Source organism: Pristiophorus japonicus, chromosome 1 (assembly GCF_044704955.1).
Source record: "Pristiophorus japonicus isolate sPriJap1 chromosome 1, sPriJap1.hap1, whole genome shotgun sequence".
Lineage (NCBI taxonomy): Eukaryota > Metazoa > Chordata > Chondrichthyes > Pristiophoridae > Pristiophorus > Pristiophorus japonicus.
In genome coordinates, this window is record NC_091977.1 from 167,196,037 (window position 1) to 167,218,571 (window position 22,535).

A 22,535-nucleotide genomic window follows, 5' to 3' on the forward strand; every position below is an offset into this window, starting at 1 on the left:
CAGCAGTTATCATGGGTGACTTTAATCTCCATTTCGATTGGGCTAACCAAACTGGTAGCAATACAGTGGAGGAGGATTTCCTGACGTGTATAAGGGATGGTTTTCTAGACCAATATGTCGAGGAACCAACTAGAGAGCTGGCCATCCTATACTGGGTGTTGTGTAATGAGAGAGGATTAATTAGCAGTCTTCTTGTGCAAGGCCCCTTGGGGAAGAGTGACCATAATATGGTAGAATTCTTCATTAAGATGGAGCATGACACAGTTAATTCAGAGACTAGAGTCCTGAACTTAAAGAAAGATAACTTCGATGATATGAGATGTGAATTGGCTAAGATAGACTGGCGAATTATACTTAAAAGATTGACGGTGGACAAGCAATGGCAAACATTTAAAGATCATATGGATGAACTTCAACAATTGTACATCCCTGTCTGGTGTAAAAATAAAATGGGGAAGGTGGCTCAACCGTGGTTTACAAGCGAAATTAAGGATAGTGTTAAATCCACGGAAGAGGCATATAAATTGGCCAAAAAAAGCAACAAACCTGAGGACTAGACGAAATTTAGAATTCAGCAGAGGAGGATAAAGGGTTTAATTAGGAGGGGGAAAATAAAGTATGAGAGTAAGCTTGCAGGGAACATAAAAACTGACTGCAAAAGCTTCTATAGATATGTGAAGAGAAAAAGATTAGTGAAGACAAATGTGGGTCCCTTACAGACAGAATCAGGTGAATTTATAATGGGGAACAAAGAAATGGCAGACCAATTGAACAAATACTTTGGTTCTGTCTTCACTAAGGGAGACACAAATAACCTTCCGGAAATACTAGGGGACCGAGGATCTAGCGAGAAGGAGGAACTAAAGGAAACCCTTATTAGTCAGCAAATTGTGTTAGGAAAATTGATGGGATTGAAGGCCGATAAATCCCCAGGGCCTGATAACCTGAACCCAGAGTACTTGAGGAAGTGGCCCTAGAAATAGTGGATGCATTGGTAGTCATTTTCAAACATTCTATAGACTCTGGATCAATTCCTATGGACTGGAGGGTAGCTAATGTAACCCCACTTTTTTAAAAAAGGAAGGAGAGAGAAAACACGGAATTATAGACCAGTCAGCCTGACATTGGTGGTGGGGAAAATGTTGGAATCAATTATTAAAGATGTAATAGCAGTGCATTTGGAAAACCGTGACAGGATCGTTCAAAGTCAGCATGGATTTATGAAAGGGAAATCATGTTTGACAAATCTTCTTGAATTTTTTGAGGATGTAACTAGTAGAGTGGACAAGGGGGTGCCAGTGGATGTGATGTATTTAGACTTTCAAAAGACTTTTGACAAGGTCCCACACAAGAGATTAGTGTGCAAAATTAAGGCACATGGTATTGGGGATAATGTACTGACATGGATAGAGAACTGGTTGGCAGACAGGAAGCAAAGAGTAGGAATAAACGGTCCTTTTCAGAATGGCAGGCAGTGACTATTGGGGTACCGCAAGGTTCACTGCTGGGACCCCAGCTATTTAAAATATACATTAATGATTTAGACAAAGGAATTGAATGTAATATCTCCAAGTTTACAGATGACACTAAGCTGGGTGGCAGTGTGAGCTGTGAGGAGGATGCTAAGAGACTGCAGGGGGACTTGGATAGGTTAGGTGAGTGGGCAAATACATGGCAGATGCAGTATAATGTAGATAAATGTGAGGTTATCCACTTTGGTGGTTAAAAACAGGAAGGCAGATTATTATCTGAATAGTGACAGATTAGTAAAGGGGGAGGTGCAACGAGACCTGAGTGTCATGATACATCAGTCATTGAAAGTTGGCATACAGATACAGCAGGCGGTGAAGAAGGCAAATGGCATGTTGGCCTTCATAGCGAGAGGATTTGAGTAAAGGAGCAGGGAGGTCTTACTACAGTTGCACAGGGCCTTGAATATTGTATACAGTTTTGGTTTCCTAATCTCAGGAAAGACATTCTTGCTATTGTTGGAGTGCAGCGAAAGTTCACCAGGCTGATTCCCGGGATGACAGGACTGACATTTGAAGAAAAATTGGATCAACTAGGCTTATATTCAATGGAATTTAGAAGAATGAGAGGGAATCTCATAGAAACATCTAAAATTCTGACAGGATTGGACAGGTTAGGTGCAGGAAGAATGTTCCCGATGTTGGCGAAGTCCAGAACCAGGGGTCACAGTCTAAGGATAAAAGTGTAAGCCATTTAGGGCCGAGATGAGGAGAAACTTCTTCACTCAGAGAGTTGTGAGCATGTGAAATTCTCTACCACAGAAAGTTGTTGAGGCCAGTTCGTTGGATATATTTAAAAGGGAGTTAGATGTGGTCCTTACGGCTAAAGGGATCAAGGGGTATGGAGAGAAAGCAGGAATGGGGTACTGAAGTGCATGATCAGCCATGATCATATTGAATGGTGGTGTAAGCTCGAAGGACCGAATGTCCAACTCCTGCACCTATCTTCTATATTTCTATGTCCCAGTGAAGTACTTTTGAAGTGTACTCACTGTTGTAATGTAGCAGCCAATTTGCGCACAGCAAGCTCCCACAAACAGCAATGTGATAATCTGTTTTTAATTATGTCGATTGAGGGATAAATATTGGCCAGGACATCATGGATAGCTCCCCTGCTCTTCAAAATAATGCCATGGAATCCTTTATGTCCACCTGAGAGAGCAGAGGGGACCTCCATTTAACATCTCATCTGAAAGATGGCACCTCCGACAGTACTGCACTGGAGTGTCTGCGTAGATTTTTGTGCTGAAGTCTCTGGAGTGGGATTTGAACCCACAACCTTCTGAGTCAGAGGTGAGAGTGTTACCAACTGAGCCACAGCTGACACTGGGATGACTTGCCGTCTGATTTTTTTCTCCCTCTCTGTGGGGAACCAGTTAGATTCTCTGCTTGCTCTCTTCTGGATAGGAAGAACACAAATTACAACTTGATGTGCTGGCAATAGTGAGCAAGTTGATCTATTTTAAATGTATTTTTATGTTTATCCAAGTAAGAGATATCAATATAGATGAAAGAAAAGCTGAATTCTCAGTGTTAAAGTAACATTAACGCTCCCTACATCAAGTAAACCACAGCTAGATACAGAGTAAAACTTTCTCAATTCTGCTCGAGAAAGGTACCTGGATCCCAATTACAGAAGAGACCCGCCCCCTCTCTTTGCGTCATGGGAATGTTTTTGTTTCCCTTATTAGCCTTCACATAGCCTCTCTGATTTTACGGGGCAAAATTGGCCTGCTGCATGCCTCCCGTTAGCGTCTTGGGGTGGGAGGGGTGCTAACGGGACACAAATGTGTTTTCGGCTGGGACGGGGAGGGGAACATAGAAAATAAGTGCATGAGTAGGCCATTCGGCCCTTTGAGCCTGCACCACCATTTAATAAGATCATGGCTGATCATTCCCTCAATACCCCTTTCCTGCTTTCTCTCCATACCCCTTGATCCCCTAAGCCGTAAGGGCCATATCTAACTCCCCTTTGAATATTTCCAATGACCTGGCATCAACAACTCTCTGCGGCAGGGAATTCCACAGGTTAACAAACAACTCTCTGAGTGAAGAAATTTCTCCTCATCTCAGTCCTAAATGGCCTACCCCTTATCCTAAGACTGTGTCCCCTGGTTCTGGACTTCCCCAACATCGGGAACATTCTTCCCACATCTAACCTGTCCCGTCCCGTCAGAATCTTAAATGTTTCTATGAGATCCCCTCTCATCCTTCTAAACTCCAATGTATAAAGGTCCAGTTGATCCAGTCTCTCCTCATATGTCAGTCCAGCCATTCCGGGAATCAGTCTGGTGAACCTTTGCTGCACTCCCTCAATAGCAAGAACGTTCTTCCTCAGATTAGGAGACCAAAACTGAACACAATATTCCAGGTGAGGCCTCACCAAGGCCCTGTACAGCTGCAATAAGACCTCCCTGTTCCTATACTCAAATCCCCTAGCTATGAAGGCCAACATACCATTTGTCTTCTTCACCGCCTGCTGTACCTGTATGCCAACTTTCAATGACTGATGAACCATGATAGCCAGGTCTCGTTGCACCTCCCCTTTTCCTAATCTGCCACCATTCAGATAATATTCTGTCTTTGTGTTTTTGCCCCCAAAGTGGATAACCTCACATTTATCCACATTATACTGCATCTGCCATGCATTTGCCCGCTCACCTAACCTGTCCAAATCACCCTGCAGCCTCCTAGCGTCCCCCTCACAGCTCACACCGCCACCCAGTTTAGTGTCATCTGCAAACTTGGAGATATTACACTCAATTGCTTCATCTAAATCATTGATGTATATTGTAAAGAGCTGGGGTCCCAGCACTGAGCAATGCGGCACTCCACTAGTCACTGCCTGCCATTCTGAAAAGGACCCGTTTGTCCCGACTCTCTGCTTCCTATCTGCCAACCAGTTCTCTATCCACATCAGTATATTGTCCCCAATACCATGTGCTTTGATTTTGCACACTAATCTCTTGTGTGGGACCTTGTCAAAAGCCTTTTGAAAGTCCAAATACACCACATCCACTGGTTCTCCCTTGTCCACTCTACTCGTTACATCCTCAAAAAATTCTAGAAGATGCGTCAAGCATGATTTCCCTTTCATAAATCCATGCTGACTTGGACCGATCCTGTCACTGCTTTCCAAATGCTCTGCTATTTCATCCTTAATAATTGATTCCAACATTTTCCGCACCACTGATGTCAGGCTAACCGGTCTATAATTACCCGCTTTCCCTCTCCCTCCCTTTTTAAAAAGTGGTGTTACATTAGCTACCCTCCAGTCCATAGGAACTGACCCAGAGTTGATTGACTGTTCCGTCTTCCAGCTTCCGTGAAATTTTGCGAGTTATCGGAGGCACAAAACCGGTAGCGCCCCGCTCCCGCCGGTAATGCCCCAGCCGCTGCACCTCTGGCGATGACGTCATCGCCGTGTGCAGTGAGCCGTTTCCGCCCTATGGTGGAAATTGGACAATGCCCTGTGATGCTGCCGCAGGCGATGTCAGTGCTAGCCACCCGGGTTGTGAACCGGGCCGCAGTTCACTCGCGGGGCTAAATTTAAAGGGAAGGTACCCGGCGCCATTTTATTTTGTCCAAGAAGCCTTGCCTTGCGAAGGATCAATTTGGTTAATCACTTACTTTTAAAAGATCTGTAAAAATCACTTGATTTTTGCTAGGAATTATAACGCTACTTGGAATTATAACACTTAACTTTAGCTAGTGTGAATCCATTTTGGATATCTACAGGTCTTTCAGTTACAGTACCGCAGTGGGCTAGAGTATGAACACAGGACTGGAGGACACAAGCTTAAAATTAACCAGCCTTGAGTGAGATGAGACTTTGGAGGAAACTTTCTTCCTACAGTAGAGGATTATTGGAACAGCCTCTCAGTTAAAACAGTTGAGGCTATGTTTATTAACTTTTTCAAACTGGAGCTGGATAAATATCTGATAATTGGCTCTGTGAATAACAGTCAAGAGGGGAGTGTCACGGTAACATGAATGAATATTTTTGGACTTTTGCTTGATTATTTGTGGATCACTGAGTATTTTTGCAGAACTGCCCCTCAGGAGATTAAATGGAATAGAGTCCAACATAGAAAGATTGTTCTTGGTCTATGGAGGAAGGAGTGAATAGGGCAGGTAACTAAAAGCTTGGTCAAAGAGGTAAGTTTTAAGCAATATCTTAAAGCAGGAGAGGGAGGTAGAGAGGCAGAAAGATTTACGGAGGGAACACCTTTCCATTTAGGGCCTAGATGGCTGAAGGCACGGCCACCAATGGTGTGCTGAAGTAAGTGGGAGGATGCACAAGAGGTCAGAGTTTGAGGAACGTAGAGTTCTCAGAGGGTTGTTGGGCTGGAGGAGGTTATAGAGAAAGGGACAGGTGAGGCCAAGCTGGGATTTAAACATGAGGATGATAATAAGATTGAGGGGTTGGTGGAGCAAGAGCCGATGTGGGTCAGCAAACACAGTGGGAGGGGTAAACGGGACTTGGTGCGAGTACAAGTTGGGATACAGGCAGCAGAGCTTTGCCTGTTTTACAAGGATTGAAACATGAGGGCAATGTTATATTTAAGATTATTTAATTTTCTTATCATTTAAGTAATTCCACATTGAAGCAATTGACTAAAAGTAAATCCTGCATTTTCTTTTGTTAGATTTGTCCGTCAGATGATACACATGGAAGCAGACTGAATGAGCAACAATTTTGCTCAAACAATCCAAAGCTACCTCCTGGTTCAGTAAGATATCATTTACAAAAATCCAAATTGATCGTGTTATTTACTTGATCATGTTCATTCGGAAAGTAATTTAAGTTGAAGTTTTGAAATATAATTGGTTGTTGAAAAGTCTGATTTTTATGGCTGACAGTAAGATACATTTGACAATTTAAATTTTTTAAAGTGAAATTCAGTGCATATTCTAATATAGTTTTCAGTGTATATTTCTTGCATCTCAATATTGAGCCTCACAATATTTAAATCAATTGGTTTTCTCCAATTTCTTAGCATATAGTATATATTTTTCTGAGATGAAAGCCTACCCACTACCGCAAATATCTAGATTGTTTTATCCTTTTTACCATTGAATAAAAACATGACAAGGAAATACCTCTTTGATGGAATCTGGTAACTTTTGACTAAATATGACTGCTAACTTTGATGTGTTATTGGTTCTTATAATTTAGGTTGTCTCAATCATCCAAGTGTTAGAAACATTCAGTATGTTGATTCAGATAAGGTGATCAAATTTGTAATTTATAAATTGTCATATGCTAATGGAGAACACCCTGGTGCACATGGTGCCTGTTAATGGGAACACTGTTATAGACATTGCTTCTTTAATAGGGACATCATAATACAATTAATACAGAAACAACCTGCTAATAATTCAAGATCAGCATATTTTGATAGCACTCCCCATGTATTGCTTGTTATGCGCTGGGAGTGAACTGTGGTTGAGAAAACACTGCAATTTCTTCTCTTCTCCCAGAGTAATCAAAACTAGTCGCCCCCAATGTGAATTTTTGAGGAAACTGTGTTTATTCGCTACATCTTCGATCAAAATCTAATTTAAGTTTAACTCATATTTTTTTTTAAATTATTAGTTCTCCCAATTTTGTTGCCTACTCCTCTTCTGGGGGGAATGTCTTACTGTTCTGCACATGCTATTGGCCCTCCAGTATCTCTCCTAAATGGCCATTATTCATGAGCTGACCAGTAGGTGTTGGCAGGGTATTTTACTCCGGCAGTGAGGCAGTGTCACCACAGCCAGTCCTGGTCCTGTGCTCACCTGTCCCCCACACACGGGTGTTCCAATTAGAGTCACTAAATAGCAATCAGGAGTTCACACTATGGGGACCGAGCATGCACTTAATATCAGGTAACCAGAAATTCTCAATACCTTGGTACGGTGTTGATGGATTTCTGTGCATGCCCGACACCCAACTAACCAAACCCAAAATAGATGCTTACAAAACATATCTCTGTACTCCCAGCAACCACTGGGATCAAATTCATGAGAAATCTGCCTTGTTACAGTTGTCTCATGCTGAACCATGTTGTCACTCTACTGAGTGTCTGCACGCTCCAAGATTGCCCTTTCAGTCACTGCAGGGAGTTTTGCACAGAGGCAAACCAGTGACTTTTCACACAGGACCTCCCTGCACAGTCCCTGGGTCAGAACGTTGTGGCAACAAGTCTTTATTTCCAACATTTCAGGGAGTTTTCTTTTCCTTTTTTAAATGTCAGGGTTGTTTTCCTTTTTAAATCCCTGGAATTAACATAAACAAAGCAGGTACATGCTGCTTAAAGTGACCTATTTCCCTTGGCAGAGGGGTCAACAACTAGGGGCCATAGCGGCGGAGGTGAGGCGAATGTTTGGTAGAGGAGCGGCGCGAGATCGTGGTGGAGGTGCGGCAAATGAGGATACGGGGCCCAGAAGAGCAGAGGGCCCAGGGACAGCACAGGCCAGCCCACACTGCGATATGTGTGCGCGCACTAGGTCCGTGCAGCGGAGCAGGTCACCAGTCGTCCTGGTTAACCCTTGCCACTGGATTAAAGGCCTAGCTCTGTCGAGCCATTGTGGTGGATGATGTGCAACGGTCACCACACGTTAAAAAAAATTCACACACCGGCATCTTCCACACCCTCAATTGGAGCTCAGGACTGGAACATTGAGTCCTTCATTGAAACACCTGTGAACTCGTGAAAACAAGTCATCCTCGTTCGAGGGACTGCCTATGATGATGATGATATAAAAAGAGCTTCAAAATGAAATTGTTACAAAATACAACCAAAACTCGCATCAGTGCACAAATGCTCAGTGAAACTAGTGAAGCAACCCCTTGAAGGTTCATTGTATGATAATTTCATACTTTGGCCACCTTTAATCAGGCAATGCTCTCAAAATAACTCCCTAGTTAATTGTGAAGTTCTCACCGAATATAAAAAAATATCTATTCCATTCATAAAGTACCGTGCAATTGAGGAATGTTATTCTTTATAACAAAGTTGAGATGGCAGTGCAAGCGGAAAACTAAAAGTTAATAAAGTCTGGAAAGCAGTTTATTTGAAATATCGGTTGATGTTGCTGAAAGAAGCAGTAAAAGGAACAAAAAACTAGTACAAAGGTACAGAAAAAGGACAGTTACAGCCTTCAAATAATTTGAATTAAGCAATATAAATAATACAAAAATGTGTGAATTTAATGCAAAAGACTGAATAATCAATTATCAATCAATTAAGTGAACTGTATGAACCTGTTTTATGTGCAAGATGTCAGTATAGTTCATAATTTGTTGTGACTGGGAGTCAATGTATGACTAGGAGTAACCCAAGAAAAATGAAAATTTTAGTAACAAGCTGTAAACACAGTGTTAAGCACTACAATTTGGTGTTCTTATTTTCATTTTGTAGCAGTGGTTCATGGAAGATGTCCTTGATGTAAAGACAATGATGAACACCTGGACGCTTCAGAAGGGATTCCCACTGGTAACGGTTACAGTAAAGGGAAGACAAGTCCTATTGCAACAGGAGTATTATCAAAAAGGTTCTAATTTCCAAGATCCAAATTCAGAATCTGCAAGGTAATACTTCTGCTTTTCTTTTAAATTTACCCGCTTCTTGTCCTGTAATGTTTCTCTCGTCTATCCTCTTGCAGCCAAAGCATGCTGATAACATAAGAACATAAGAATTAGGAACAGGAGTAGGCCATCTAGCCCCTCGAGCCTGCTCCGCCATTCAATAAGATCATGGCTGATCTGGCCGTGGACTCGGCTCCACTCACCCGCCTGCTCCCCGTAACCCTTAATTCCCTTATTGGTTAAAAATCTATCTATCTGTGACTTGAATACAATCACAGATGATTGCATGGTGAAAACAAGAATTCTTTGGATTTGTGCAGCATGAGATTTGATATTCCTGAAGCTAAATCTGAACTTGATTGTCAAATGTTAACACCATAACAAATAATAATGCAAGAGTTCAGCATGATGATGCAGTTTAGCATATCGCCCTTTCACCTTGGCCCTTGAACCTGAATCAAATCCAGACAGATGGAATGAAGGTTTTCTCACTCCACTCATTTAAAAAAAAAATTCATATGTAAAATGAATATGAGCATTCTTGGCTCGGCTCCCAATGGACTTGAAACCGCAGCACAAAACTTTCCATAGTTTAGCACGAAATTGGCAACCACACCCAGATAAGCCGCAAGGATGGAAATAGTAGTGCACATTAAATTAAAACTTAGTAGATGATGATTCTTGCATTGATATGACTTTCCTCTGTCTGCTATTTTAATAGCTACAATACTGTCAAAATAACTTCCAAGTTAGTTGTGAAGTTCTCGCAAATACTACCTTTCAGAATATATCCATTCCATTCACAAAATGCTGTGTAATTGAGAAATGTTACTGTTCAAAACAAAGTTGAGATAGTGCAAACAGAAAAATAAAGGTTAATAATGGTGCAGCTGTGATGAGGTTTGCCAGGTGGAGAATCAGGAATACAAGCCCACATCTTCCCATTCTGTTAACCCTGTTACAATGAACAGAAAATGGTTAATGAACATTTAACTTGCTCCAGCATTCCACTTAGAGTGTGAAATAACTAAACACTAAATAAAAATCTCAAATCAATATCCTACATATCCCAAGGTATTCTGTCTACAGACAGTTAAACTTGCGATCAAGCAGCTTCATTGCTGGGGTTTTCAATCTGGCACTGTCTTATTTTTTTTTTCTATTTCCCCCCCATCTCCTGAAGGTGATCAGCATGTGCACAATAGCCATTCTCGGTATGAGGGTGTCCAAGTGGCCATTCTTTATGTGTAAGCAAGCCTTGACAGTGAATGATGGCAGCAAGAAGGATTCTTATACCAGGCATTTTGTGTTACCATAAAGGCATTTTGCTTTTTGTCAACAAGCTGTTTTAGTACAATTAGGGCGTGAATTTGCCTGAATCAAATTTAGGAATGTGGAGTGCGATCACCTTGTGGAACCAGTCTTGCACTGTTTTGGCTTCATGCGAAATGCAGTATGCGTGCCATGATAAGAATTTTTTTTTTAAGTTCCTTGGTTGCTTAGGACTCCATTAAATTAAATTTTTAGTCTCTTAATTTCTATAGTGAGACATCTTCCTGTCAGCTGTTTAACATTTTGAAATTGAATTGTCATTTGACAGCTGTTGAGTGGAGTTATGTTGAATTGTACAAGCAGGCATTCATGGAGCTCCAGTTCTCCTTGCCAAAGAAAGATGTGGAGCCAGCAGTCTAACTCTAAACCAGTACCAATCTCAAATTGATGTCTGTAGTCTAATGGAGCATTAACAAGCCCTCGGTCTCTGACTCCACTGTAGATCATATGAATGTATACAACAAATCTTAAATGGTTCAATAAGTTTTTTCTTATGTAGAAATGACTTAACTGACAAATGAGGTTAGTATTCTTTGTTACACTAGTGTGTATCGGCTTGGTTCAGTTAAAAGCACTTTTGCCTGAGTTATGGGAGTGAGGTCAAGCCCTACTCCAGCACTTGAGCACATAATGTAAGATGTCACTTCAGTGCTGAAGGGTTTTGCCTTGCCAGACATAGAGTCTTTCAAATCAGAAGTTAGCCCTGTCTGCCGGTATAGGTAAAAGCAAAAGATTCCGCGGCACTATTCGAAGTGCAGGGCATTCTCCTCATTGCACTCTCACTCTCAATCAAAAACTAATTGATCATTCATCTCATTTGTTGTTTATGGGGGAATAAACACTCTATTGTCACCATCACCCATTTACGAAGAACAAAAAACTCAAGTAATTCCAGCCCAGTGAACCCTGTAAATAAATCATTGGATTGTGAATCGCTTTAGGACAGTTTAAGGATGTGATGAAGTGCTCTGTAAATGTAAGTGTTTTCTTTATTATAGTGCTGTCTGTCCTTGCAGTGGTATAATCACATTAACCCACCAGTTTGGAGATATACACGAGCTATAAAATAACAGAATACATTGATATTAGTGTAATATTGATGGGAGGCTGGAAGGTGTAGTGCAGAGGTTCCCAAACTTTTTTTGCTTAACCCCCTACCCCCTTCAGAGATTAATGTCCCATACGGACCCCCCCTTTCTAAAACAGTGGACCAAACTTGCTGTCGCGGATTGGCCGCCCGTTGTATATGACTTCCTTTTCCCCCCCCCCCCATTTCCCCTCTTCCCCTCCACCATCCGCCCCCCCCCACCCAATTCTCTTCCCTGCCTAGAATTCAATGGAAAGGAAACTTAGGCTGGGTGTACTACTGGTGGCCGACCTGCTAATGCCCATTTTACCCCCCCCCCCCCCCCCCCGAAGTTGAATGTTCCAGCAAGTATTTTGCAAAGAACAAGTGGATTTAATTTTCTCTGCTAACATAATATATAAACTGTCACAGGAGCATCCAGTCGTGCCCGGTAACTGCCCCCAAAGAAAGTGTAGTGTGGGAAATTGCACTCCACTTCCATTGAAGGGTGGTAAGGCCAATTCTGCGGCGGGAGCAGGACTTCCACGCTGGGGGCTAAAATTCCCGGCCTCTGAAGGTTACCGCCCCCAAGATGGGAGCCTGTGCGGGGAAGATGAGGGGAGACGGGGGCAGGGGATGGAGGGGAGAGTGGTGGAGGTGGTGGGGGAGAAACCCAAAGCGGGAGACAGGAGGGGCCACATTGCAGCGGAGGTCTGGGGGGGGGCGAAGTGTGGTGGAGGGGCGGGCCTGGTGGCTCTGTGCCTCGGTGCGGAGAGTGTTCAGAGTGGGGTGGATGGGTTGACTGCGCAGATGGCGATTGGTGGATGTGGTGTGGTTGGCGTCACGGGGGCGTGGCTCCGGGGTGGCTGGGGCTGGGGGCTCAACATCCGGGGGTTTTCAGCATCTGGGAAGGATTCTGACGGGACGGGGCGGGTTGGGTGCGGGGGGAATGTTCCCGGTGTTTGGTGGGTCCGGAGGGGGGGGGCGGCATGGTCTTGCGATGGGGGGTGGGCTGTTTGGGGCTGGGATTGGAGAGACTTCTTCACTTGGGGAGTTGTTGGCCTGTGGGGTTCCCTGCCGCGGAGAGTTGTTGATGCCAGTTCATTTTAATGTGTTCGGGAGGGAGTTGGATGTGGCCCTTGCGGCTGGGGGTCGGGGGGATGTGGAGGGGGGAGGTGCTGGGGTGGGTGATCAGCCATGATCTTGTTGAATGGCGGTGCAAGATCGAAGGGCCGAATGTCCTACTCCTGCACCTATTTTCTATGTTTCTATATACAGTAATAGTGGCACCAAGGTCAAACTGGTAACCTGTAGTGTAATCACAGGACCAGACAAGGTGCAATCTGTGGGAAGATATTTATGGCACAATAAAATGAGCATTATTAGTAAAAAAAAAAATAACCCCCCCCGCACCCCCCCTCCCCCCCCCCAAACAATAGAATTCGCCCACGGCTTGGCCAGAATCTAGGCCTTGGATCTAACTGTGCCCCCAGGCATTTGCCATTGTTAATTATTACTTTGCTCTGTAAGCATTGAAACCATCCCGGTCGTGAGTGGGCCCCACCACTAGCAAGAGCTGGATCAGCAGCGAGTAGACACGCACCAACTGGCAGGAATACTGATACTTCTGGCACACCTCTGGCAGCCTTCAAACAATCTTGGCCTTTCCTTTGGGGGTGCCTTGGTTTGTGCCTGCTGTCCCAGTCGTTGCTGCTGTTATCCCTCCCAGCAGCAGCAGGGCGTGGATGCTTGGCCACTCGGGTCCTGGCCGCATGGATCCACATACTCCGGCTCGAGTCTAGCTTAAGCTCTAGCTTGTCCTTGATGACTGTTGTCATTGGAACATGAGTCCTAATAACCATACATGGCTCTCACTCACAGTGCACCCCCAGGTACAGGAAAACAGCAACAAGGTTCGTCCTTCACTGGATTGCAGACATCCCTGGGAACAGGTGCAGACGTTTATTAAATGTACCCAGTAATGTGCTTTCTGTTGCCTAGGCCCTAAGCTTGGAATTCCCTCCCTAAACCTTTCTGCCTCTCTACCTCTCTTTCCTCCTTTGATCAAGCTTTTGGTCATCTGCCCTAATTTCTCCTTATATGGCTCGGTGTCAAATTTTTGTTTTATAACAATGCTGTGAGGCGCCTTGGGACATTGTACTATGTTAAAGGTGCTATATAAATATAAGTTGTTATTATTGTACCCAACTCGCATTTTGTTCAGATCCATTGTCCTCCGCCTGCTCCCTGATAACTGCGATATACCCCTCAGTTTGGGAACCTCTGTTGTAGTGGGTTAACACACTGTCATTTCACACCTGGGCTCAAATCAAAATCTGACCAGTGGGATGATTGGTTTCAGGGATTCTGTACAAAATCAGTTTGTGCAATCTGAATTCCTAATGGGGCCACAGCACAAATCTGCACAGAATGTGGCTCTGAGTTAGCAATCGTCAGTATGGTAAATGGAAAATTCATCTTGATGAGGTAAGGAGTGTTTCTCTGGTTAAGTTACTTTTTGCGGTCACAGTAAATGGAGCTCATTCTGCAACTATTTCTGATGACCAGGGAGTGCTTGATACTGACACTGGGTACAAAAGTGGAAGAGTTCCATTCCCCACCATTGGCGTACTTGCTTGATAAAGACACAAAGTGTCCCGAAAACAATAATAATGTTACTTTATTATTTTTCTTTTTGTAGTTATCTGTGGCATATTCCACTAACTTACATTACAAGCCACTCCAGGACCATCCAGAGGCACTTGATGAGGACTAAAAAAGGTAAATGACATTTATTACATTTTACTGTGATTTGAGATTCTCGATACTTTAATACCACCCCGTACTGCCGATAATGCAATGAGCCAATGCACAGTGGGTGCTGGCTCCCCACACTATTGGGTGTACATGACAGAGACCTGGAATGCACCTGCGACACCAAACATGCCACTGGCTATCATGTAGGGCGCTGGGAGCTTGCATGCAAACTGTGCACCAAGGATCAATGAGACCCCAAAAATGATTTCCCCATACTGTTACAGGAACACCTGAGCACCACTGCAGTGGCTGAACACTTCTTTTGCACAGTTGCTCACGGGAGGCCTGTGGACATGGAATTAATGTTGATCCTGGTTGGTTCATTTCTTCAGATCGGCCGTCAGTAGTACACCCAGCCTGATTTTCCTTTCCAATGAATTCAAGGCAGGGAGGAGAGGGGGGGAATGAAGTCATATACAGCGGGCGGCCAATCCACGATAGCAAGTTTGGTCCACTGTTGTAGAAAGAGGGGGGGGGGCATGTATTGGACATTAATTTCTGAAGGGGATGGGGGTTGAAGCAAAATAAGTTTGGGAACCTCTGCAGTACACCATCCAGTCTCCCATTGATATTCTTTCTGCTATAACTGGCAAAATATTGCAAGGGGACTTGAGTCTCAAGTAGCTGCAATGAACAAAAAGTCAATGTTAATTAGTACTATATAATAACCTTGGAGTAGACATTTAGTTAAATGACAATTAAGTAATTATTTCATAATTGGTTGTTGATCTGTATTACTAATGCATACTAAACAAATGCTTTAAAAGTAGCATGAAAATATTCTGTATATATTATGAATGAGCAAAGCTGCAATTTTTTGAGTTTTTTTCCCCATCCTTTCCCACCAATTTCTTCTCTCCTTTCATGAAGGCGTTGACTCACTGTTGTGGCATGTAATCAGGCTGTGCTCCTTATAGTACCTCTGTCAAATGGCCATTCTTCGTTTGTGGAATGAGATAGTGAGGGTTGGTAGCCTATTCAATCGCGAGGGGCATCACAGCGGAATCGACCCTGATTGATGGCCACATTCATGAACTCCCAGGAGAGATCACCAAATAGTGATCAGTAGGAACCCTGGCTGATTTTCTGCTCTCTAGCACAGGCCAATTGTACCCCCACCACCATCTCGGCTCAAGGCAGCTAACTGAACACTGATGGATAGAAAATTTGGCAACGTCCTAATCTCTATTGCTTAGATACATATTCCTTTAGATAGTAGAACAATTGGGGAAGTGATTACATCGCTGCCTTTAAATATATTGAATCCCTTATCCCACTCTCCTGTCCGATCAGAATCCCAACGTGTGATTTGGCAAGTGATGATACCTGCAATGTTCTGTATACTCTGCACAGTGCCATGTTTCAGAAAGACGAGTGCATTCTATACACTAAATTCTGTAATAGTTATAAAAAAAGCAAAACAAAATTGAATCATTATAAAATTGAAATTATGTAAAAGATGGTACTGGTTCACATTTGTAGTTTGGTATATTTTTGGCAGGACCCAAGAAATTTGTGTCTGTAAGGAAGATGCATCTACCAAAGTCCCTTAAAAAGACTGGTGTTGAAAATTCTTGGCCTCAATAATAGTCCTCTAGTGCAAGGCTGGTGGAGGAGGCCTGACGAATGGGTCTTTACTCAGAATTCTACCAACTAGAAATTTGCACACGGGTCAAATGTGGGCAGAACTTCCATTCGATGCATACATGATCCCTGTCGTCAGAGGGAGTGGGGCCATAATAATTCCCACGCCTGGAATTTCCATTACCTCAAGTGTTCTACCAATTAGTAACCTGGATGCTGGGATGAATCCTGCATAGAGGTTTCTCGGTAGTGGATATAGGACCCGTCTGGGGTCAGGCCAGAATTCGAGACATTTTTTTCACCAGTGATTCTTTCCAGTCCTGTTATGCAAGGGGCTGATTGGACAACCTTTTAAAATGATCTAGAACAATGTCACTGGCTGCAGAATGAACAGTTTGTTGGCGAGCTTTTCTCATCCCCCTCCTCCTCCTCTGGCAGGGGCCCCAGATGTGCACATAGTGATGTGGATGTCCGCTGCTGGCATTTGAATTATGTGAGCCCTCTCTCAGCCTGGATACTCAAGGGAGGCCAGGAGCAGCGCTGAGGTTTTTACGCCCCAATGTGCTCAGTTCAGTGTGATGTGATTGTGACGTGCCTTGTGCAGGGAGGAGGAAAGAAGTGTGCTATAAATATGCCCCTTTGATTTCCTTTGTAAAGACCAGATTTTATTAAAACATTTAAAATCACAGGTAATGGATGCTTGTAAATGTAGCCTATATAGACTCAAAAAATTGTCAGTGTTTCTTTAAAAATGCCTTTGACTTACTGCGTTGGTGGACTTGTTCTGTAGGCAGGTTTTGATTTGATTTCTTCTCCATTCAGATGTTATCACTCTTTCGGAGGAAGTGAACTGGATAAAGTTCAATGTGGATATGAATGGCTATTATATTGTGCATTATGGAAATGATGGATGGGATGCCTTAATCAAACTACTGAGAAAAAATCACGCAGCCCTCAGCAGCAATGACCGAGCCAACCTTATCAACAATGTCTTCCAGCTTGTGAGGTAAAGATTGTAGCTGCTTTTGAACTGGTCTCCATTTATTCACAGAGGAGATTCATAAGGAAAGTTTTTGCAGTGTTTACAGTTCAATCCTCTTGGATCTTAAAGTTAATCTCACAGTGATAAATTTCCGAGAATAATGTGTGATTAAAATACTCATTATGTTAGTTGAATGGTGAAGAAAAGCAGGTTAAAGCAATATGAGAACATGGCAGCCAGATGAGATAAGGGCTACAGCTCATCTGGGGGAATAACACCAACTGGACTTTTTGGGCCGAATGGCCTGCTTCTGTTGTGTAGTTTTCATGTAGTTATATCTTTTGGTAATGTATCCGATGTTTAAAACTAGTTGCATAAAAGTGACTACAACAAACCCTTAACTTGTTAGCTTCTGTGCCAATTAGTATAGGGAAGCTGCCACTTGACAAAGCCCTCGACTTGACATTGTATCTGAGGAATGAAGTCAGCACCATGCCAGTATTCCAAGGCATGAATGAGCTCATACCCATTTATAAGCTTATGGAGAAGAGAGATATGGTGGAAGTTGAAAATAAAATGAAGGTAATATTCATTAGAGTGACTTGTATTTGTAAGGTTCTGTGCAATATGACACTGATCGTCAGTAAAACAACTTTGAAATTATGTTTCTTGCTCCTGGACAATTTTGTTGTGATATTTTTGGACACCATGGTGTGTGTGGGAGGGGGGCGGGGTGCGGGCAGTCAGTAATAGCTTTTAAGAATGCGGTGTGCTCCCATTTTAATAGGTTTTTACATTTTTAACCCATGGAAGACGGGTTTCCCATACTTCGGGAAACCTGGCAAGTATAGGGAGGCGAGATGAGGTAAGTGCATTTATAGCACTGCTTCAAGACCATGAGGAGCAGGAAAGTTTCCTCTAACCTCAACAAGCTCACCTCTTTACAGGCAAAAATTTATAAGATGTCCTTCTGTCAATTTCAGCGGAACCCTTATTTCCGGGTTTCCCGTCCATAAACCCCCCCACTCCCACTGCTCTCTTCATGGCCCCGAGTAAATATCAGGGTCCATATTCTTTGTAGTACCAAAGTATCCAATCTGCAGTTTTTTCATATACATAAATCAGCTTATACTTGTAATGGGCGAACATAAGAAATAAAAGCAGGGGTAGGCCGTTTGGCCATTAGGCCAAACCACGAGCAGTAAAATGAGAATAAAACTGCATGAACCACTCGGCTGCGGCCTGGGCTGAAATCAGGACACGACAAAGGTACACCCAGCCCAGTCGACCCTGAAAACTCCTCCTCTCTAACGTCTGGGGACTGGCACCAAAGTGGGAAGAGCCGTTCTACAGAACAGCAGCTTATATAGTCATACTCACAGAATCATACCTATAATTCAAGATCCCAGTCTCCTCTATCAGCATTCCTGGGTATGTGGCCCATATTTATAAATAAAAAAATAAAATAATTCTAAATAGCAGCAGTTTTTCTGCCTGATCTTTTCCCAGTTTTGAGAAGGCAAATGCGCTTCAGGACCGTAGTCAGCAGTTGGTTGCTCACACCGTCAAACGAAGGAAGAGAGGCAGGACTATGCATCTCTAAATTCGTTCATCATTAAACATGAAAAAGTGTGAGTGACTGAGGAAAATGATCCAAGTTGAAGTTTTGACTTGCTTAAGCTGTGCTGTCTGCCAGCTGACGGAGGCTGCAGTGACCTGGAATTGGCAGTGAGCAGAGCACAGCATTTTAAAACATTCCACAGGCTTCATTCTAACATCCTCTTAAGGGGGGAAAAAACCCTCAGCTTGTATAGTTTCTCTTGTAAAGACTGTATGAGTGATGTTGATTTTGTATTTAAAAAAAAGCTTTCCGTGTACAGTCGTGTGGGAATCTCGAACAATACTTCTAATGTGGTGACATGACTTAAATTACCATAATATAGCAAATTAACTTGACTACCTGAGCCCCAATAATCTCCCTGCAGAAAGGGCCTCTGCTTTGTTCCTCTATGCCCCCACTTGAACTAATAAGAACATAAAAACATAAGAAATAGGAGCAGGAGTAGGCCATTTGGCCCCTCAAGCCTACTCCGCCATTCAATAAGATCATGGCTGATCAAATCTTGGCATCCACTCTACTTCCCTGCCCGCTCTCCATAACCCTTGACTCCCTTATCATTCAAAAATATGTCTATCTCCACCTTCAATATATTCAATGACCCAGCCTCCACTGCTCTCTGGGGAAGAGAATTACAAAGATTTCCGACTCTCTCAGAGGAGAAATTCCTCCTCATTTCCGTTTTAAATGGGTGACCATTTATTCTGAAATTATGCCCCCTGGTTCTAGATTTCCCCCTCGAGGGGAAACATCCTCTCTGCATCTACCTTGTTAAGCCCCTCAGAATCTTATACTTTTCAATAAGATCACCTCTCATTCATCTAAACTCCACTGAGTTTTGGCCCAACCTGCTCAACCTTTCTTCATAAGGCAACCCCTTCATCTCAGGAATCAACCTGGTGAACCTTCTCTGAACTGCCTCCAATGCAAGTATATCCTTCCTTAAATATGGAGACAAAAACTGTACGCAGTACTCCATATGTGGTCTCACCAACGCCCTATACAATGTAGCAAGACTGCCCTACTTCCATCCCCCTTGCAATAAAGGCCAACTTTCCATTGGTCTTCAGAATTACTTGCTGTACCTGCATACTAACTTTTTGTGTTTGATGTACAAGGGCCCCCAAATCCCTCTACCACAGCATTTTGAAGTTTTTCTTCATTTAAATAATTATTTTTTTTTTAATTCTTCCTACCAAAGTGCATTTTCCCAAATTATACTCCATCTGCCAAATTTTTGCCCACTCACTTAACCTATCTATATCCCTTTGCCAATTCTTTGTGTCCTCTTTACAACTTGCTTTCCCACCTGTCTTTGCATCATTAAAGTGAGCGCCAGTGATGTTGAAAATGGGAAGATAGATTCTCCTCTGAATTACCATCTATTTTGAGGAGCAAATAGATTCTTAAAGGTTACAGTCATTTAAAAAAAAACTGCACCAGAATTATTCTGCCAAAAAAATTGGCAATCCCCCCTCAGGCCCATTGGGACACTGATTCACCACATGAAACTGGGATCAAGGGGTCTCAGCTAACCTCCTCCAATCTATTTTCCTCAACTTCCACTCCAAACCTGCCCCATGAAATTCTCAGTAGATGATAGACACAATTGATGATAGACATCTGTCATCTTAACTCAGGATTCAGATAATTGGAGAATTTAGATAATTCAGGGAAATTCTCAGATAGCCACTTTGATTAGCAGCCCAATGTTTGACGATTGTACCAGGCTTATGTTTATTGTGCCACTTTCCAAAATATCTCCACAAGAGTGTCAATATCTCCCACACTAATTTTATATAAGTCAGCAATATCTGCCATCCACTCTTGATTTTCAGGTTTAAATTAAGGAACAGTGTTAAATTTAATTTAGAAATGTCCTTAATGTTGCTTCAACCAATTAGTTAAAAATTACTTTTATAAAAGTGGCTCTATAAATGCTTAGGGGGAAAAATTGACCCACGTCCGTTTTTGGGTGCATAATGTGAATTAAAAGAAAATTTAGTGCCCAGTGAGATGGGCCACCAAATCTTACAGAATTGGGGTCTTATAGCAAAAAACAATATGTGGGGCGGCAGTCGCGGGACGAGACTTTCAGCACTGCGTTGAGCACTTTTTTTTTAAAGGGGAGGACCACTGTGAACTCCGTAGCCACTTTAGTGGCACCCACTGGGCCACCAGGGAGGTTGTTAGCCAGGCCAGCGGGTTGGCACCCAAGAGGGGGTGATGGGCTGCATGTTGGCGACTTGGCCGCACATGCGGCCACCATTGTCAGGCCAATTGAAAAGTCGTCCGACACAGAAAAGATAGTGGCAGCAACGCTACCGCCTCCCCTTTAAGGGCGGCCGGGGTGCCCCAGCCATCACAGCTTCTCGCCCCGCAAAGCTATCGGTGACATCGCCCCCTGCCAACGTGGTGTCCCGCAGGGCAATTTCCCCCGTGGGGTACAAAGGGGTTGGTGCGGTGCAATAAGGGATTGGTGTGAAAGCCGATGGCGTCATCGCCATGCTTGCGCCAGGCGGGCCGCTAATTGCAGGGCGTGGTGCAAAGCCCTTTACACTTGCCAAGCCCTGGAGGCAATTCCGGGGAGGGGGGAGTGCTCCAGCTGCCGCGCCTGGGCGAAAACTCTTTAGCGCAGCGTTAGCGGATCCCAGAGGCACTAGCGGATCTTTCTCAGAGGGGCAATTTCGGCCCTTAGAGTCTGTACTTTGTGCGAGAACTTCCACTGTCAGATAATCAGAGATACTTGTAATGTTTTTTGCCGAGAAAATGCTTCTCAGTTGGTGTTTTGAAATTTTAAACTCCTAAACCTCGATCTTCAAATTTGATAGGTTTAGACAAATTCAAATGGAAAGAATAGATTTTTCTCTATTAACACAAATGGCTAATGGTGGCTTTTAGACAGACTGAAATGAAAGTGTGCTGTTTGCACCCAATTTTCCTGGATTATTTTATAAGCATAGTTTTATTCAAGAAGGCAACTCATCACCACCTTCTCGAGGGGAATTAGGGATGGGCTATAAATGCTGGCCTTGCTAGCGATGCCCACATCCCTTGAATGAATAAATAAAAGGGTTATTGTGTAACATGAGTTGATGCACTCTCAAGCTAGATCCTAGAAGCTTGGTCCACAGTCTAGCAGTAACCTATGTGCACACAGTGCCACGAGTGGATAAACAATGATAACCTCCATCTTGAAAATATATGGTTAACAAAATTCTCTTGTTCTCCACTTTGTGTGTCAGCCATCACTCAGTTCGTAGCACTCTCGTCTCTGAGTCAGAAGGTTGTGGGTTCAAGTCCCCCTGCAGAGACTTGAGCACAAAAATTTAGGCTGACACTCCAATGCAGTGCTGAGGGAGTGCTGCACTGTTGGAGGTGCCATCTTTCGGAGGAGCCATTAAACTAAAGCTCCGTCTGTCCTCTCGGGAACATAAAAGATCCCAAGGCACTATTTTGAAGAAGAGCAGGGGAATTATCCCTGGTGTCCTGGCCAATATTTATCTCTCAATCAACATCACAAAAATAGATTGTCTGGTCATTATCACATTGCTGTTTGTGGGAGCTTGCTGTGCACATATTGGCTACATTAGAACAGTGACTACACTTCAAAAGTACTTCATAAGAACAAAAGGAATAGTAGCAGGAATAGGCCATATGGCCCCTTGAGCCTGCTCCAACATTTAATACGATCATGGCTGATCCGATCATGGACTCAGGTCCACTTCACTGCCCGCTCTCCATAACCCCTTATTCCCTTATTGGTTAAGAAACTGTCTATTTCTGTCTTAAATTTATTCAATGACTCAACTTCCACAGCTCTCTGAGGCAGAGAATTCCACAGATGTACAACCCTCAGAGAAGAAATTTCTCCTCATCTCAGTTTTAAATGGGCGGCCCCTTATTCTAAGATCATGCCCTCTAGTTCTATTCTCCGCTATCAGTGAAAGCATCCTCTCTGCATCCATTTTGTCAAGCCTTCTCATAATCTTGAACGTTTTGATAAGATCACCTCTCATTCTTCTGAATTC

The 22,535-nt window shown here is 43.3% G+C and overlaps 1 protein-coding gene across 6 annotated transcripts in view; it reads left to right on the plus strand.

Moving 5' to 3' along the window:
* The window catches only part of LOC139266875 (endoplasmic reticulum aminopeptidase 1-like), a 124,711-nt gene that overhangs the window by 76,510 nt on the left and 25,666 nt on the right, over nt 1–22,535 (plus strand). For 5 of the 6 annotated variants that reach the window (XM_070884485.1, XM_070884502.1, XM_070884493.1 and 2 more), the window contains 5 exons: nt 6,179–6,262; nt 8,939–9,108; nt 14,205–14,284; nt 16,727–16,910; nt 17,312–17,468. In XM_070884485.1, coding sequence (XP_070740586.1) covers nt 6,179–6,262; nt 8,939–9,108; nt 14,205–14,284; nt 16,727–16,910; nt 17,312–17,468 — 675 coding nt within the window. The remainder of the gene's footprint in view (nt 1–6,178; nt 6,263–8,938; nt 9,109–14,204; nt 14,285–16,726; nt 16,911–17,311; nt 17,469–22,535) is intronic. The other variant, XM_070884525.1, reaches the window with a different exon arrangement.